Here is an 18,904-nt window from a genome sequence, read left to right on the forward strand (position 1 = left end):
AAAGTAGACAAAGTCCAAATGATCTGGATCTTCAAAACCAGGAGGTTGCTCTACATACACCTCTTCATCCAGCTTTTCATTCAGAAAGGTACTCTTGACATCCATTTGATAAACTTTAAAGTTAGAGAATGCTGCAAATGCCAGAAATATCCTGATGGCCTCTAGTCTAGCCATTGGAGCATAGGTTTCATCATAATCAATGCCTTCAGCTTGAGAATACCCTTTAGCTACCAGTCTTGCTTTGTTTCTTATAACCACACCATCTTCATCTAGTTTATTCCTGAATACCCACCGAGTACCAACAGCTTTCTTGTGTGCAGGTCTAGGTACCAGTTTCCAGACTTGTTGATGTTCAAACTGATTGAGTTCATCTTGCATAGCAATCACCCAATCTGGATCAGTCAGTGCTTCTTCAATCTTCTTAGGTTCCATCTTAGAAAGAAATCCCGAGAATAGACATTCATTTTGAGTAGCACGTCTAGTTCTGACTCCAACATCTGGATCACCAATAATCAACTCAAAAGGATGAGCTTTATTCCAGACAGTCTGTCTTGGAAGATTTGATCTTGATGATTCGCCTCGAAACACATTGGGATGTTGTGTCCTACTAGTTGATCCTTCAGCATCTTCCCCTGAGTTGTTGTCAGGTTGACTTGATGATTCTTCTTCAGTAGCAGTGGTATTTCCATTGTTGCCAATGTTTCCATCACCATTACCTTGAGTATCATCATGATTAATAGGTTCTTCACCAGCAACAACCTCAGGTTCTTGATCATGTTTTAATTCTGAATCTGACATATCATCAAACTTCAGTTTCTCAGAAGGATCTTCAGTTTGGATACTAGGGAGTTTAGTGTCATCAAATGTAACATTGACACTTTCAGTTACTTTGAGTTGATCAATGATATACACCCTTTATGATCTTCTTCCATATCCAACAAAAATACCCTCATATGCCTTTGTCTCGAATTTAACACAACGATCATCTCCATCCTTGAGCACGAAGCATCTGGCACCAAATACATGAAAGTATTTGATAGAAGGTTTCTGTTCATTCATTATCTCATAAGGAGTCTTCATGAAGTCTTTGTTGATTAGAGTTCGATTCTGAGTATAACATGCAGTATTGACAGCTTCAGCCCAAAAGTACATTGGAGGACCTGATTCACTTAACATAGTTCTTGCAACTTCAATCAATGTACGATTCTTCCTTTCTACCACTCCATTTTGCTGAGGGGTTCTAGGAGCTGAAAATTGTCTGGTAATCCCTTTGTCTGTACAGAATCCATTGAGAAGTGAATTCTTGAATTCTGTTCCATTATCTAACCTTATAGCTCTAACAGGGACATTAGAATCTAACTCGATCAACTTGATATGATCAATCACAACTTGTGGTGTTTCATCCTTAGAGTGAAGGAATAAAACCCACGTATACTTGGAATAGTCATCAACTATCACAAGACAGTAACACTTCTTTGACATCGAAAGAACATTAATTGGTCCAAATAAATCCATGTGCAATAATTGCAGAACACCAATTATGGAGGATGTGTCAGTGCCTCTGTGACTTGCCTTATTTGACTTTCCTTTCTGGCAAGCCTCACACAGTCCTTCTGGGGAGAATTCCAGCTGAGGCAGACCTCTGACCAATTCTCTTTTGACAAAAGAATTCATTGTTTTGAAATTGAGATGGGAAAGTCTCTTGTGTCATAGCCAACTCTCATCTGACGATGCCTTTGAATAGAAACAATTGACTTCAGGATTGCTTCCAGAGTTCATGTCAGCTACGAACAGATTTCCTTTCCGGATTCCCATCAAGGAGGGTTTTTCACTTTTCTTGTGCAGAATCTAACACTTCAGCTTGTCGAATAAAATATTGTAGCCGTTGTCACAGAACTGACTAATACTAAGCAGATTGTGTTCAAGTCCTTGCACATACACATTTTCAATGATAACATTACCAGCTAGCAAACAGCCATATCCCTCAGTTAGACCTTTGTTGTTATCTCCAAAGGTAACCACAGGGCCCGCTTTCTCAACCACATTTGATAGCAGGGCTCTATCTCCGGTCATATGTCTTGACGATCCGCTATCAAGAATCCACACTACCGGTTGTACCTGTTTAATGCCCTGTAATACAAATGGATTAGACCTTCTTCGGAACCCAAGCTTGGTTGGGTCCGGCATACTTGTAAAATTGGCCTTTATCAGGCAAAACAACATTCTTAACTTTAATGTTCTCAACTTTCTCAACGACTGGACATTTGACCTTGTAAACAGCCTTGACAAATTTCTGTTTAGGCTTAGGCACAAATGTCTCCTTTCTAGCTTTAGGAGGACTAGCAGTCTTAGACCTATCATGCTTCCTATTATTCACATGCTGACGAGGAATAGTCTTATCATTAGAAACATGCTTACCATTAAAATAAGCATACATCAAATTAAAAGCACAAGACATACAATCAGGAAAACCACATGCTTTATGAGAGGGATTAACAATAGGCAACTTATGCATGGTAGACATGGCATTTGTGTTATCCAACTCATGTGTGTCTGAGTTAGTCTCAGTTGCTTTCACAACTTTGACTGGAACCTTTGACACACTTGACTTGGAAATAGCTTTCTCATTAGCAAGATCTTCAGCACGGATTTCTTCTTGAATAATAAATGAGGTCTCATCAAATGGTTCAGCAATTGATTCTTTATAGAGGGGTTCATCAACACCCTTAAGCACATGTGGTACTTCCCTACCTTTAGCACAGATATGAGGAGGGGAGTTTATGCCTAATTTTCCAATAGCAACATTGTAATCAAAACCTATTCCAGATGTTTGATTAACAGCTTGCTTATTGTAAAACTCTTTAGACTTCGAACAAGAATTAAAGTATGCTTTAACCTTAGTCTCAAGACCGGTGATCTTGTCTTTGAGAATAGTTTCGAGTTGTCTATAACAGTCAACTCTATTCTCTAGAAAAGATACTTGTTCTTTTAATTTGTCTTGATTAATGTGCACAAGTCTTAGTTCATTGACCTCTTTCTCAAGGTCTTTGATTTGTGATTTAACATTTCATTATCACGACGAGCACAATCTAAGGAACCTCCTAGATGATAAACTAATTCAGTATCAGTAAATTTTACCTCTTTTCTTGATGATGAGGTGTTTGTATTACTAGCCATGAGAGCAAGATTCCCAACTTCTTCATCTTCACTGTCAGTATCATCCCAGCTTCTTCCCTTTGCCAGGTAATCCCTTTCAGATTTACTCTTCTGATTAGAATTATAAGAGTTCTTCCTAACTTGTTTTGGCTTCCTGCATTCTGTGGCAAAATGTCCAAACTCATTGCAGTTAAAGCATCGAATGGTGCTTCGATCAACCATCCATGTTTTGTACCCACCACTACTGGTGTTAGAGGATGAAAATCCACCTTTCTAGAATCTGTTGTAGTTGGACTTGTACTTGAACTTGGGATTCCTCTTGAATCTGACATTGGAGAATCTCTTGACAATCAGGGCCATTGACTCATCTTCCAATTGCTCCAGTTCTTCCAAGGAATAAAAATTATCTCCTGATTGATTTGTAGTAGGAGGATCAAATTCTGCTATTATCACATTTTCTTCAGCCTTGGAAGATTGTACCATTCTCTCTGACTGTTGAGATTGTTATTGTTGTTGTGGTTGTTGTTGTGGTTGTTGTTGTTGTTCTTCAGCTACTAGAGCAGTAGACGTGCTGACCACTCTTCCTTTCCCGTAGACTTCCTTCTGCTGAATCTGCTCCAACTCATAGGTTTTTAACACACCATAGAGCCTTTCCAAAGAAATCTCACTCAGATCTCATGCTTCTCGTATGGCAGTGATTCTATGTTCGAGATGAGTTGGCAGTGTTAAAAGGAACTTTTTGTTGACCTCCCTGATTGAATAGTATTTACCATTTATGTTCAGGTTGTTGATCAATGCATTGTACCTCTCAAACACTTCAGTGATTCCTTCTCCTGGATTGGATTTAAAGTATTCATACTCAGAGGTTAGGATCTCTAACTTGTTCTCCCTAACTTCCTCTGTGCCTTCATTAATCACCTCAATAGTTTCCCAGACGTGTTTGGAATCTTTACAGTTCATCACATGTCTATTCATCAAGGAATCAAGGGAATCAACTAAAATTAATTGAAGGCTAGCATCTAGGGAGGCTTCTTCTTTTTCAGCAGGAGAAAAATCCTCAGGATTCTTTACATAAGTTCTAGCTTTGGTAATCACAACATCATTTTCTATTACCTCTGGTTCAATAACCATCGGAATTTTGGATCCTTCTTTAACACTTCCAGATAGTTGGGATTTGCAACTTGTAAAAACAATAGCATCTTCTTCTTCCACATAACATAATTTTTTTTATCGAATAGTGGAATTTTAACGGTTCCAACTTTTTGTGTAGTCATTATGAATTTTTAAGTAAATAAAAATTCAAGGAGTGGAAGAATCACAAAAGTCTAGGATCTTGATTTATTCGTTAATCAGAAGGCTCTGATACCAATTGTTAGGTCTCAATATGTTTGTAGAAGGGGGGTTGAATACAAACTATACCGTTTAATCGAATAAAATGCGGAATAAAAAAGTGAAACAAAATTCAAGTTAAATAAAACTATTATTAAACTTGAAAGGTGTTACAACAAAGGTATTATTTACAAGGGATTAATCTCAAATAAATTATTCCAAATCTAGAATAAATTCGACATGAACTTTTTCTATTTTTGAAATAAAAAGGATCAAATGCTAAAAGCAATTTGAGATTAAGTTCTAGGGATTTTGATCCGCTAGATAGTTACACAAGAACAAGAAAAGGATTTCTAGTGGTTTAGATTTAACAATAAATACTAGAAATTAATGTCCTGAGAATTTGTAATAAGTTCTCTGCTGTTCTGTGTTCTTCAGTTTCTTTTGATATTCAATGTTGTGTTCTGTTGAAAATCAGCTTCAGTTCTTTTATATTAAATCAATCCTTGATTTAACTGGCAAGACAATCCTTTTAGCTTAGCAAGACAATCCTTTTAATTGGTAGAACTTTCGGTAGGACAATCGATTGAACTGGTAGAACTTTCGGTAGGACTATCTAAAAAGGCTTGGAAAGACTTTCGGTATGACAATCCAATTGTCATACCAGTTCAAATATTTGTCTTGCTGATTTAATTTTGAATATTAATTCAAAATCATTTCTGAAAAATGCATAATATTAATTCAGAATTAATTAACCAATTAATTTAATTAATCAATAAATTAATCTTTGCAGATATAATTTATTTTCTTAATTAAATTATATGACTTAATTAATTAATAGAGAATTAATACTAATCTTGAACAACAACCACTCTTCTGAAATTCTTCTGAAATCACTGAAACTTATTAATCCATTTCACCACTTCAATGTTGATACTCGATGTACTGTCCGGTTCATGAATGACTAACATCTGTGATGTTTCTTCATGTCTTGATTTTCTTCAGATTAAATCCCTGTAATTAATTGATACCCTGACGAGATCTCTATCACTTGATTAACTCCACAATCTTGATTTATATCACTGAGGCTTGATCAATTTCTTGAGCTTCTTCCAGTGAATTAAGTCCTCAAGTCTGTAGATGAACAATGTTACTTAATCCTTTGACATATGTTACTTTGAGAGATCTCTCTGACGATAGAACCACTATTTACTTGTTACATCCTTATTTGAGTTGAGTTAAATCCTCGAATAAATAAATAGGCTATGACATATGCCTTTCAGCCATGGTTTTAATTCTTCAAACACCACATCCCTGCAAACATGTAGTGTCTCAGTCTCTGGATTATACAATCTAAAGGCCTTTGTACCTGGTTCCTTACCAAGGTACAACATATTCTTAGATCTGTCATCTAGTTTTGAGAGATGTCCTTTCAAGGTCTTGACATGTGCAACACAGCCAAAAATGCGAATGTGACCAACATGTGGTTTTTCCGCGCACCAAGCTTCGTATGGCGTAACACCTGAGAGTGCACGCGTAGGCAATCTATTGAGGAGGTAAGTAGCATGTCGAATAGCTTCACCCAAGAAAAATAAAGGCATTTCCATTTGTTTCAACAAGCTACGTGCCATTTCCACAATTATTCGGTTACGTCTCTCTACTACTCGGTTTTGCTGTGGAGAGTAGGGAGCCGTAAGATGTCGTGTAATTCCTGCCTCTTCACAATAGTTCTGGAAAGCCTTTGAGTTGAACTCCCCTCCTCTATCAGTCCTGAGAACTTTGATTTTCCTTTCTGAGTCCTTTTCAACCTGCATATGAAACTTCTTAAAAATATCAAGGGCCTCGTCTTTGTTTTTCAGCAAGTCCACATGACTCTACTGTAATCGTCAACCAGTAGAAGAAAGTATTTGTTTCCAGCTGCTATAGGTGGAGAGATGGGGCCACACAGATCACCATGGACTAGATCAAGAGTCCGCTTTGCGCTGTAGCTGGCCTGTGATGGAAAAGGTTTGCGAGTTTGTTTTGACATCAAACACTCTGTGCAGATTTCCTTGGGTTGATCAAGCAATGGAAAACCTCTCACCATCTGCGTTTTGGACATATGGGACATAGCTTTGAAATTAACATGGCCAAAATGACAATGCCACAGCCAAGAAGGATTATCACCTTTAGACAGTAGACAGCTCTGTTTGTTGCTCTCTATCAGAATTTTATAGAGTCTGTTCATTGATTTCTTTACTTTCATGAGTAAAGTACCTTGGCTTTCATATACCCAAAAATAATTTCCATTGAGTATGACCCTAAATCCATTTTATGCAAGTTGTCCAAGACTAATAATATTGTTACACAAAGTAGGGATATAATATACCTCACTTAGTATGCGTTCACCTCCAGCTTTGCATTTCAATATAATCGAACCCTTGCCTTTTATCAGTACTGTTGATCCATCTCCAAATCTCACTTGTCCGGTTATACTTTCGTCCAATTCCTTAAATTTCATTCGTTGTCCCGTCATATGATTGCTTGCCCCGTTATCTAGATACCACACATTTGATTCCTTACTTTCAATTTCCCTGGTTGCATCGAGCTTTGGTGTTATTTTTTCTTCGTTTAGGAGCATCACTCGTTCCTCCTTCTCTGACAACAAAAGAGCTGGTTCATCGTCATGTATTTGAGCAATGTTAACTTCCTCCTTTTGTTCCTTATCTTTTCGTGTTTTCCTGCATTCTGCCGTGTAGTATCCGTACCCTCCACAACTAAAACATTTTACTCTTGTCCTATCACGTCCAACTCGCCCAACGCTGTCTCTGGTGCGATTTTCACTTCGATATCTTTGGCTAGAGTCATTGTTCCCCCTGAACTGCGTCTCAACCATTCTTCTCTGGTAAGCAACAACTTCCCTTCCTCCTTATCTTTCTTTATCCATTCTTCTTCAGTTAACAACAATTGGCCAGCACTTGATTCTAATTGACCACGCAGCCTTTCTTCGTGTATTTTGAGTGAGCCCACGGCTTCCTCGATTGTCATATTTTCCAAATCTCCAAATTGTTCAATGGTGGAAGCAATTTGTAAGAATTTAGAAGGCACTGCACGAAGCAGTTTTTTAACCACATACACTTCAGTAATTTCCTCACCCAACGCTCTGATGTTAGTCACCAGGCTATTCATCTTGATACAGAAATCATCCAATGGCTCATTCTCCTTCATATTCAGCATCTCGAACTTCGTCTTCAATGTCTGAATCTTGGTTGTTCTCACTCGTTCTGCACCTTGGTACAGAGTTTTTATCCCTTCCCACGCCTCCTTTGCAGTCTTCTTCTCTGCAAGGGATAACATTGTTTCTTCGGGTATACCCTGGTAGATAGCTGTTAACGCCATTTTATCCACCTAGTCCTCGACAGCCGCCTTTGGATCCTTTGGCTCTATAGCATCCCATAAACCGTAAGCTTGCATATAAACACGCATCTTCATTACTCAAGCAGTGTAATTCCCCTTCGTTAACATGGGGTAATTCAGCGTGACCATTCCTTCTTTGCTTTTGTCAGTCGTCATCCGTGGCATATACTTTGGCATCCACAAGTTTCTCAAGCTCTGATACCAGATTAATGGACCAGAGTCCCAGAGTTTCTGCAGATACAGATATGTATAACAGATGTATGTTCTAAAACTGAAAAAAACAAAGAGATGTACTCGTTTACTACTGCTTGCATTATGATCAGAAAAAAATAGAATACAGATATAGAGCTAATCACATAAGATGTGATACCTACAAACTAGGAAAGCTAAAACAGAAACTCCTAACATGACTCAACTACTATTATTCAAAACTATAGTTCCTACAATCACTCCACGTACTGTGATCAGTTCATGGTAAGACACACCCCGGTAAAACCAACGTTAACATAGATAAAATAACTAACATAAACAAATGAGTTTAGATTAAACCCAACAAAATATCCTTTGCTTGTTTGCATCTCTCCTAGAGTAAAACCTTTAGAGCCATGATTCTCATACTGACATGGCATAGAAGAGATGGTGTCAAAGATTAGTTATGATTAGAGATGTAAAAAAGCCCGGGTCCGAAAATCTGGCCCGACCCGATCCGGTCAAAACCTGGTCTCAAAACCCGGCTCAGGCTTAGTGCCTCGACGGGCCCTATATTTTTAGGCAAATCCCGGCCCGGCCCGGCCCGTTTAAAAGCCCGGGCTTCGGCCCAGCCCGATCCGATTAAAAACCCGAAAAAGCCCGGTTAAAATCTGATTATTTTAATATATTTTCTTATATATTTATGAATTCACATTTATTATAAATATAAATAATACTTTAAACACACACATATATATACATATTTGTGATTAATAATATTATTTATATACTTCATTGCATAAATAATTAAAAAAGATATAGTAAATACACTATATATATTTGGATAACAATGATAAAATATATTATTCTATAAACACGTTTATTTTTTACCGAACTTAAATGTTTTCAACAAAGTAATGTTTTCATAAAATATTCCATGTAAACTAATACATGTTTATGTTGATCTAGTTCCTAACATATGTAGTCTTCAGAATCTCTAATAAAACTTGATCCGATTTAAATTAGAAAAAAGTCCGGCCCAATCCGATCCGGCCCGAAAAAAAGTCCGGTTAGGCCCGCCTCGAGGGCCCAAACGGGCTCTGACATTTTCGAAAAGTTCGGCCCAGTCCGGTCCGGTCAAAGTCAAAACCCGAAAAAAACGCAGTCCAGTCAAAGCCCATGCCCGAAAAACTGCTGTGCTGTGAGAAAAAGTGCTGGTGGAAAAAGTGCTGTCGGAAAAATTAGATGATTGTTTGGTAATTTTTTTTTAATTTATGCATATTTTGAGATATAATATACAAAAAAAATATTTTTGAGTAGGTTTGATGGTGAAACTGATAGCTACTTTTTGCAAAAACTGAACAGCTTTTAGACCAAAAGTGATTTTCCAGACAGTAGCTTTTAGAATTTACTTAACACCTGTGTGACAGCTTTTCAGCAAAAAACTGCTGTAACTATATGCAACAGCAATACCAAACGGGTCAGAGACCCTTGCGCTTACAATTACCAGCCACTGTGTAGACCGTAGAAGGGATTAGTCTGTTGGACGGATTTGCGAGGATACCAATTAATAATCATCTGTTATAATTTATAAAGGATGAAGAAACTAAAAGAAAGAGAATTATTTAAATATTTTGTTAAATTTCAATTTTACCCTCCACAATATAAATATATTTGACAAAATGGTTAAATGAATGCATATTATATTTGATGTTTAAAATCAGGGGTTGCAAACTGTATTTTTGAAAGTAATTATATAATTTTGTTATTCAATAAACGGTAGGGGTTATAAAATGCAATTAACTCAAATCCCTTTTATCATATTTGCAACATATTAATGTCACTGTGTTCTCTGTTCCGCTAGATAATTTACGTATTTACACGTATTTTGAGGTTTCAATAAATTATAGTTTCATAATGTTTTTTCTTAAATTTTTTTTAATAAAAGTTTAAACATAAAACTTTATTGAGGTTTCAATAAAGTATAGTTTTATAATGTTTTTTCTTAAATTTTTTTTAATAAAAGTTTAAACATGAAACTTTTTTTTCAGAATTTTTTTTTAGAAAAAAATATTATGAAAGTATAATTTAAATGAGTATAAAAAAACGTGTTAAAAAGTAAGTAAACATTGCAGTGGGACGAAGGGAGTAATAAATATGTTGACAAACAACGTATTGTGCAATGTAAGGTAAACGAGCAGCAAATTGCACCGCCAGCCCTTCCCGTATGGCATTATCAATGGAAACTGACAAACGAATACTACATTGAAGTGAGGTGGATTGCAGATGGATATGACCTTAAATCGAATTTACATTTTCATGCAAACTGGTATGATGATTAAATTGGCAAGAACTCTTTCTATCGATTGTGCAGTAGTTTGTATTAATTTTTTACTAGTTTGGGTCACTGAATGTTTATTTTGTTATATTGAGAAAGGGATTGTGATAAAATTTGCTCAGTCAAACTTCCAAGCTGAAACAGAAAAAATAGGGGTTCTCTTCCATCCAACAATTAGAGACTTCTCATTACTATCAAGGGTGCAGGAGTTTTCCCTAGAGCATTGTGCTTGAAGGGCCAAGTTTGCATCAGACAGAGATAACGTGCTTACTTGAGTTTCTTCCATTCTAAACCTTGCAAAGAATTCTCTCCACACATTAATCTTCACATGTCTTGTAACCCTTTCATCTCCCTCGGTTGCAACTATGTTTTGGATGCCTTTGCTGAAGTGATTTTTTTCAAGTACTACCCTGTATTGATTATTTCGATCCATGCTATCTTCCAAGCAATCAAACCACGCACTGTAGAAGAACAGTGCCTCTATGAAGCGATTAACAAATGAAGGTGAGTTATGATTTGCTTCTACTTCTATAACCACCATAATTGAAGGTTTGAATCTGCGTATGACTCTCATTAGAGCTTCCACACGTTCAGGTTTCGAGATCATTGTCGTTAGTACTGTCGGAGAGTAAACAGCCACACTTTCACCTGTTTTGATATCAAATAATTCTTGTTTGATATCTTTCATGTCTGGAACAAACACCACCTTAAATGAAAATGGAATTTTTAGGAACTCGGCATATCTTTGTAATCTCTTTCCAGTTTCCTCAATGAACTCCCTATCTGTTGTGGCAATAGCAGTTATTTTAAGAAGCTCAAGTGGACAACTATTACGTTTTGAAAGTGCTTGCATCAATGTTGTCCACTGGACTCCGCTCCTAATTTGGAGATCAATAATATGTACCTTTACATCCACTGCAACACTATCAATCACGGTTTGCACTGCTGTCAACTGGGTAACCTTACAGAGAGGAATCTCTTGATCAGAAGAATAGAATGTATCCAAGTCACTTCTTGAGGTGAGACCTTTGGAGCCTCTCTCTTGGTTAGTAAATCTCCCCATTTCTCTATTTATCCTTTCACGTAGAGCTGCAGCAAAATAATAAGAAACTCTTTGAACTGGGTTACCTGTATCAAATGCCATAGAGTCGGCCCGAGTAAGGGATCTGCTAGCTCGATCATAGTGCTTGTAGGTCACATTCTCAGCAGCAGTCAACAGAAGGTACGCAAGATCTGCTCCATTTGCTTCTTCTGTTGACAAAGCTGATAGGGAAGAACCATACGGGTGGACAAACATGGTGATGGCGTCAAGGTGGTTGTTGGAGAACTGGATGTATCTTTCTCCAGCAACCCTCATAATTTCGGCTGTTGATAACTTTCGTCCTTCTTTATGTTCAAGAGGCCTATAATCTCCATGAATACGATTGTTTCCATTTGCAGGGAAATTGTATGCCATGGTAATAGTTGTTTCATTGGATTATTGCAACACGAGTTTAAGTTTTATATTGTGGATTCCTAGACGAGGGGAATGAAGCATTTGTCAATTTGAGCGTGTACACAGTAAATAAATCCAAGTTCCTGAGAAGCTCAGCCAGGCCAGGTCATGACAAACTCTAAGTGACAAAGTAAATAGAGTTAAAGCTAAATGCATATGACAAGCTGAACTGCTCCATCAACCTGTGTCATCCAGCCTATTACTTTGGTTGGGTCTAATTTATATTTACTTCTACAACTTTTTTGTTTTATTAGCTTTAAGTCATGTGACAATATGTTTTATCGGAAGAAATAATGAGAATACATTTCCAAGATCTAATTAGCCAAGTAGGGTCTAGCAGACTACAAGACAGAAAAGAATCGCCAAATATTGAAGTGATGTTCCTGATTTTACTTGACAAAAAGAAAGAAAAAGAAAGAAGATATTGCTGGTTTCTGAGAAGTGGAATCGAAAAAAATTATAATTGGTATCAAAAGTTTTCACGGAAACACTCAATCTACTTGGATCTCATGTCAATCCATTCTCGTTCGTTTAAGGGTGACTAAATGAGATATACGGGATATGTTTGGTTAAGTTAAAAACAATAAACAAAACAAGAAACAGACAAGAGCATAAGATGCATGGTGCATGTCAATTACCTTTAGATTCGAACAGAAAGGAAAAATGAAAGAGATAAAATTATCTCTTGAATATGTCAAAATTGTTTGAGTACATAGATCATGTGTTGGTGAACATCGATGTTGTCATGAGCATGCATACAGAAAATGGTGTGTAGTAATCTGTCCTTTGCTATCTGACAAAAGCAATTCTGATCGTTTAGAGGGTGATCGCTGGGTCACTAAGTATCTTTGTTATTTCATATCTAGTTTTTCAGGAGCGACAACAGTGAAGTGAGTATAATTGATAGCTTTTGTTAACTGAAGATATAATAATAAAATAGCAGTTTGCAATTAGGAAACCATCTGACGTAGGACTTAAAGGAGGAGATTCCCATGAAAAGATCCAGTACAACCTTTTATCTGTCACTCGAAATGTCAGAAATACACCCGACTCCCATGGGAAGATCCAATACAACCTTTTCAACCTTGTATCTGTCGCTTGTTATGTTAGAAATACACCTGTTTAATTTCTTGCAGGTCATGACATTTTGGTAAAGTTTTATGCTTACTTAAAGCAACTCAGAGTGTCTCAAATTATGCATATTTGTCGCTACTTCTGCAGATGGTCATTGAGCAATGCAGTAGACGGGTAAGATAGGCTGCTGTAAGAGGGCTGATGGGTTTGGCAGCTGAGCATGAAGCAAACATTTGATGTTTGCAGTTTTTGTTTGTGAGCAGATAAGGATATCTATATTTATGTTTAATCTTTTTCTCCAGGTGGAAGGTAGAACTACAGACCTATTCAGATAATAGATCTTATGGACACTAGATGACAGAGACGTTTGACACTAATGCATCAAATATCTATCATTAAAATTAATTTTAAGGCGTGACCATAGCAACACTAATGCATCAAATATCACCATAATTCCAAAGTTAAACATGTCAAGTATTTCAACGTGTGACCGCTCAATAGCCCTATGGCTGCACCAAAAACACTTTTCCATTTTCGATTGAAATGTAGTAGATATGTTTGATTAGATGAGTTGTGTCTTATGCATACATCAGGTGCAAATATTATTATTCCTCTTTGTACACTAATACTTCGTTATTTTTTTCTGTTTGAGTTCTGGACACTACTTCACAACATGTGTTTACATTCATGCAATATCTTGCATTGATACATTTTCCCGTCTGAAATTCAGACCTTTTCATCATTTCCACAGGAGTCATCAGCAATTTTTGCAGCCTCACCATAAAGCAACACCAAGCCAACCCATATAAAACTTCTAATCAACCTAGCTATTCCGATTGTAACAGTTAGGTAATACAACCACCAGCTAACAAAATCTGCCAGGTTAGCATTGATCAACAGCTCTTTCTTAACCTCAGCCACAACCACCAGGGACACCACCTCGTCGCTCAATCTCCACCACCATAAAGTACTAAAGCTAGCAGCCATAATCATTCTGTCAACCCACCTTTCTTCCTTTGCAGAACCAAATATTGTATCATCAACCACCGGCTTCACAACTGTTGTGGACCAGTAAAGCATCGTCTCATGTAATCCAATGAAGAAAAGAATTTTACTCAATAAACCTCTTTCGTAACCGTAATTAAAACCATCAGCTCCTGACCCTATGCTCCCCTCAATCCCCAAACCAACCAAAACTTGCAATGTGCATAGGAAGATCCAAGCTGTGTATAATCGAGGACGTAGAATAGGCTCCAAAGCCTCGCTTGCACGCCTGGTCGCGAACCGTTCTTTACTCAAACCATGACAAAGAGATAGAACACAAACAATTGAAACAAGACCATGTAAAATGGTTGGATTGGTGTACAAAAAAACAGAAAACAGAGTAGACAAAGGCTGGGAAGTCGAACTTGAATCAAAATCTAGCAGATACCGGGCTGTCGTAAGCCGTGCAGCAAGGAGAAACGAGAGTGGCAGCAGAAGGCTGAGGAGGGTGGTAGTGAGTATCTGAAAAGACTGTCTGATCAGAGTTTTAGAATCAAATATTGTCTTATCATTTTGTTGCCATATTCTGAAACCCATTTGATCAAAGATGCCAAAAACAAAACTGTTTGCTTGCAAACAAATATGAAACAGGACCCTTATATAATTAAGTACTAAAGAGATGTATTGTTAAAATGGTTGGCACGACTTGGATGGATAGTTTAGTTACATATAAATCATAAGAATTAAGACATGGTCTACTCTCAAGGCATTGTCAACAACATGGTTTATATTAGTTGCACAAAAACAACTCCAATGGAATAATCCATAATTTGTCTATTTTATAACGCATGCATATAAGGTAGGTATTATACAGGTCATCTTAGTTGTTATACATCCTTGTCGGTCTTGGTTAATATTTATATATTTTTAATTTTATTTCATATAATTTTATTAAAATTTTATATAAATAATTAAATATTAAATAATAATTAAATAATTATAATTTCAAGTTAGGTTCAAATAGTACAAACAGTATAGATGAGATCTTATTCATATCTGATTATTTGATAAAAAAGATCCAACGGTCGTGATAACCAAAATAAGGGGTTAACCAAAATACAAATTGTATAGTATAGATTTTGAAGACAAGCATATAAGGTTTTTGCGGAACCTAATAAACTTGTGGTGAGATATACGGCTCCACTAAATTTCGACGGATACATGTTTCGTTACGGATGGTGACAAAATATTTGCAACAGGTTGTTGCAAGGTCTGTTTACATGGAATTAAAATTGTTTACATGGATTGTTAAAGAAGGGAGTAAATATTTCGCCAACATGTTCATGGTGTCATTTGCATATGGAGACTGCCGTGCATACTCTGTTCTCGTGTTGTTTTGCTCAGGAAGTATGGAGTTCGGTGGGATTGCAGGACCTGGTAAGCGTAGGAGAGGACATGACGGGGTTGCAAGTGATCAAGCAAGCATTCCAGCGGGGCAATAGAGAGCAGTGTTTGATGATAGGGATTATTAGTTGGAGTTTGTGGATTCGACGTAATGAATGGGTGTGGAATCGAAACAATATGTCAATGTTTGGAACTCGGTCTATGGGTTTGCACCTGATGCGTGATTGGAAAACTGCGTATGAGCGTGAAAATGGAGATAAAAGACAGCTGCGAACAGCAAGTAAGAAATGGGTTAAACCGCCGGAGGGGTGGATAAAAATAAATGTTGATGCTGCTAGTCAGGGGTCTGTAGTAAACATTGGCGTAGCATGTGTAGCTCGAGACGAAAGGGGTGGGTTTTTGGGTGCTAGAATCGCGAACTGCAGGGGTTACACGCAAAGCCGCGAAGCAGAAGCTGTTGCTCTTCGGGAAGCTTTATCATGGTTGCTAACTTGGAGAAATACGAAATGTATATTCGAGTTGGATGCTAAGTTGGTGGTGGACGCCGTCTATAATAACACGGGAAGATCAAATTTTCATAGTATTATAGATGATTGTGTGAGTTTACTTCAACATTTTGAGAATGTATTAGTTGTGTTTGAACATCGATCTGCGAATAATGTAGCTCATAACCTAGCTCGAGCTGCATTTTCTATGTCTGGTCATATGGAATGGTTTCATACTGCTCCAGAGTTCATTCGTTGTAATTTGATTTCGGAGGAGTATTAGTTTAAGCAAGTGCGTTTATTTCAAAAAAAAAAAAAAAATTGTTTACATGGAATTGAAATTGATGTGGCGTGAAAATCTGAAAAAATGAATAAGTGAATTATAAGTAATAAGTAAAACAATACTTATAAGTTAAATAAGTATTTTGATAATTTTATTTATAGGTTAGAATTTTTTCTTAATGAACTAAAATATATAATTATTAAATATAATTATCTAAATTCTTAAATTTTAAGTTAATTTAACATTTAAAAATATAAATTTTAAAATTGAGGTTAATAAATTAACAAAAAATCAAAATAAGTTGATAAAAAGTACTTAGGTACTAACATTTAACTTATAAGTTGTAAATTCAGCTTATAAATTGGCTCGACAAAAGTAAGTCGATAAGCTGTTAAGTCTTATAAGTCATAAGTGGCTTATAAGTACATTGACAAACAGACCCAAAATAAAGGGTAACCACCAAGTCAGGCTTAATTTTAAAATTTGCACTAATGTAATTATGAATCCCTGTTATTCAAAATCCTTCATTCTTTTTACCGAAACAATGAAGATGTATTTTTATATTTAGATTCAAAAGTTGGTATAAATCGACTAGTTCAAGTGTAAAAAAATTACGTTTTTTTCATGGGCAACAAGGTGTGCTTTTGAACCGCTGGCTGCGAGTATATTTTGAATTACAGGCTGTGAGTATATTTATGTAAATCTTAGGCCAACAATGATTTAAATTTAGTGATTGAGCTGACCCAAACGGGATATCAACATAGCTATATAATGACATGTCATGATAAGTGTTAAATTTAATTTTTGAGTATATATGATGCATAGGAATTCCCATAACAAGAAATGTTATCATTTATAAAATAATATTAGAGCATTATAACATTTTCCGTACATATTATATATGTTTGATTTGGACAAGGACAAGAATATTACAGTGAAAAAATCGAGTTAAAAATATGAATCGAAGAAACATTTTACTCCCTCTCGTACTTCTCCCAAGATGCCTTAAATTTTTATTTTTAAGATAAGGATGATGAAGATTAGTTGACAAATTAAACATTTATTTTAATTACTGTATACGAGCATAAAATTGATTGAGTTGGTGAATTTTGATTTTTAAAGGGCATTAAAATTATGCGAATATATGCTTAAAAAAGTGGTAATGAGAATATATGATAAGGGACTGACAATTGACATTAATTTAATAATAAGTGATTAATAATTGATATACCGGATTGACTAAGATTTATGTAAAGAAGAAGTGTAACATTTATTAATGATGTGTTTATCGTGTACTTTTGGAGAAAGAACATTTGAACCATGTCAGAGCACGACAATAAAAGTAAATATATTAGAGAAAGCTCGAAATTTATTCAAGACTAATCTATCACCGTTTCATTAACACTGATATAAAGCATAATTAAGAAATAGTTAATTACACAAGTTGTGTTAAAAATTACCCTGAGATAAAGTTTCGATCTGATTGTCAAAAGTTCTGAGAAATTGAACTTGGGTTGGAAGATTTGGTGACCAAGTCTCGGAATTAGAGTAGTAAAAAATAGGAAGCTGATTTCTTATTCAAGTTCCTTGGAAGCCAATTTACAAGAATTTATTTCTCTATTAGGACTCATTTTATCAACTGACTTATCCCTTATTAATTAATTACGAAATTAATTAATATTCAGGGTTTTAGGCCTTCTCAAATGGGTCTAACTGTTGACCCAATTCTGATATGATTAATGCAACATTACATACTCAGGCCTTATTTTCTTCCTTATCAAATTTGAAACTGGTTAACGGTAAATAGGAGAAGTTCTAATTTTTTTTCTTTTAATATCATTATTATTTACATTAGTTGGGTTAAAATTCATATAGAGACGTTTATATAAACTTTCATAATAGTCGTATTTATATTGATAACCGATTTCAACATTAATTTCTATATTTATGATATAAACGAAAAATTCTACACTATTAAGATAACTTAAATCTTATTCTCAACACTTTTCGTTTCATTATATTATACTTGAACAAATTAATATTTTAACTAAATAAACTTTTATATAAGTATTGATGACGTATATTATGAGAGAGGTGTCGGCTTCCAAAAATGTTATTTGATTATATTTAAATAAATTTTTTATTGAAAAAATTAAATTTATTATTGAACATGTATATTACGAGAGGGTGTCAGTTTTTTAAAATGTTATTTAGTTATATCCGGAATTTGTAATTTTTGATCGAAAATAAAAATATTGTAGAATTCGATAAACTGTGTTGACCCTAAATATTTTCATAATAGATGGGTACGTGCAAATGATTTACAATTATATTAATATAATATAATATAATTAACATTTTATTAAATACTAATTACTATAAAAAATATATATTAATTACCGTAATTTTTAATTTTAAAAAAATTATAAGGTAGATATTTCAAACCAATTACATCTAGAATATTTTTTCGAATAACAAAAAAACTATACATTACATTAATAATATATAACAATTTTTTGTGTTACCACGTAAAACACTGTTAAATTAGTGTCTATGCAAATATAGAGCACAAAATTTTTATTTTAAGATATAAACTGTTAAATAATTGATATCGTTCGACAACATTATCAAACATATATTTTTTAAAATAGTGTCTCCATGCGCATAGCGCGGGTTTATATCCTAGTTATAATATAATAATGAAAGATATATTCAGCTATAATTATTCAGACATACTTTTTTGAAAAAATGACAAAAATAACTCTTTTTTT

The 18,904-nt window shown here is 35.3% G+C and overlaps 2 protein-coding genes across 2 annotated transcripts; both read right to left on the reverse strand.

Annotated features, from left to right (window-relative positions):
- Window positions 1-10,526: 10,526 nt before the first annotated feature.
- Window positions 10,527-11,864, reverse strand: LOC141701984 (DELLA protein RGL1-like). Its single transcript, XM_074505705.1, has one exon. The coding sequence runs from the start codon at window positions 11,862-11,864 to the stop codon at window positions 10,527-10,529; it is 1,338 nt and encodes a 445-aa protein (XP_074361806.1).
- A 1,640-nt stretch (window positions 11,865-13,504) lies between these two features.
- LOC141706345 (uncharacterized) lies at window positions 13,505-14,618 on the reverse strand. The gene has a single exon (XM_074509130.1). It carries the CDS (start codon window positions 14,556-14,558, stop codon window positions 13,704-13,706), a length of 855 nt encoding a protein of 284 aa, XP_074365231.1. The 5' UTR covers window positions 14,559-14,618; the 3' UTR covers window positions 13,505-13,703.
- Window positions 14,619-18,904: the final 4,286 nt, after the last annotated feature.

The sequence above is a fragment of the Apium graveolens genome, chromosome 2, assembly GCF_009905375.1.
Source record: "Apium graveolens cultivar Ventura chromosome 2, ASM990537v1, whole genome shotgun sequence".
In the NCBI taxonomy this organism is placed as follows: Eukaryota; Viridiplantae; Streptophyta; class Magnoliopsida; order Apiales; family Apiaceae; genus Apium; species Apium graveolens.

What these genes read in the sequence shown, in the direction of transcription:
- LOC141701984 (XM_074505705.1), bottom strand. Translation starts at nt 11,864, where the DNA reads ATGGCATACAATTTCCCTGCAAATGGAAACAATCGTATTCATGGAGAT.
- LOC141706345 (XM_074509130.1), bottom strand. Translation starts at nt 14,558, where the DNA reads ATGGGTTTCAGAATATGGCAACAAAATGATAAGACAATATTTGATTCT.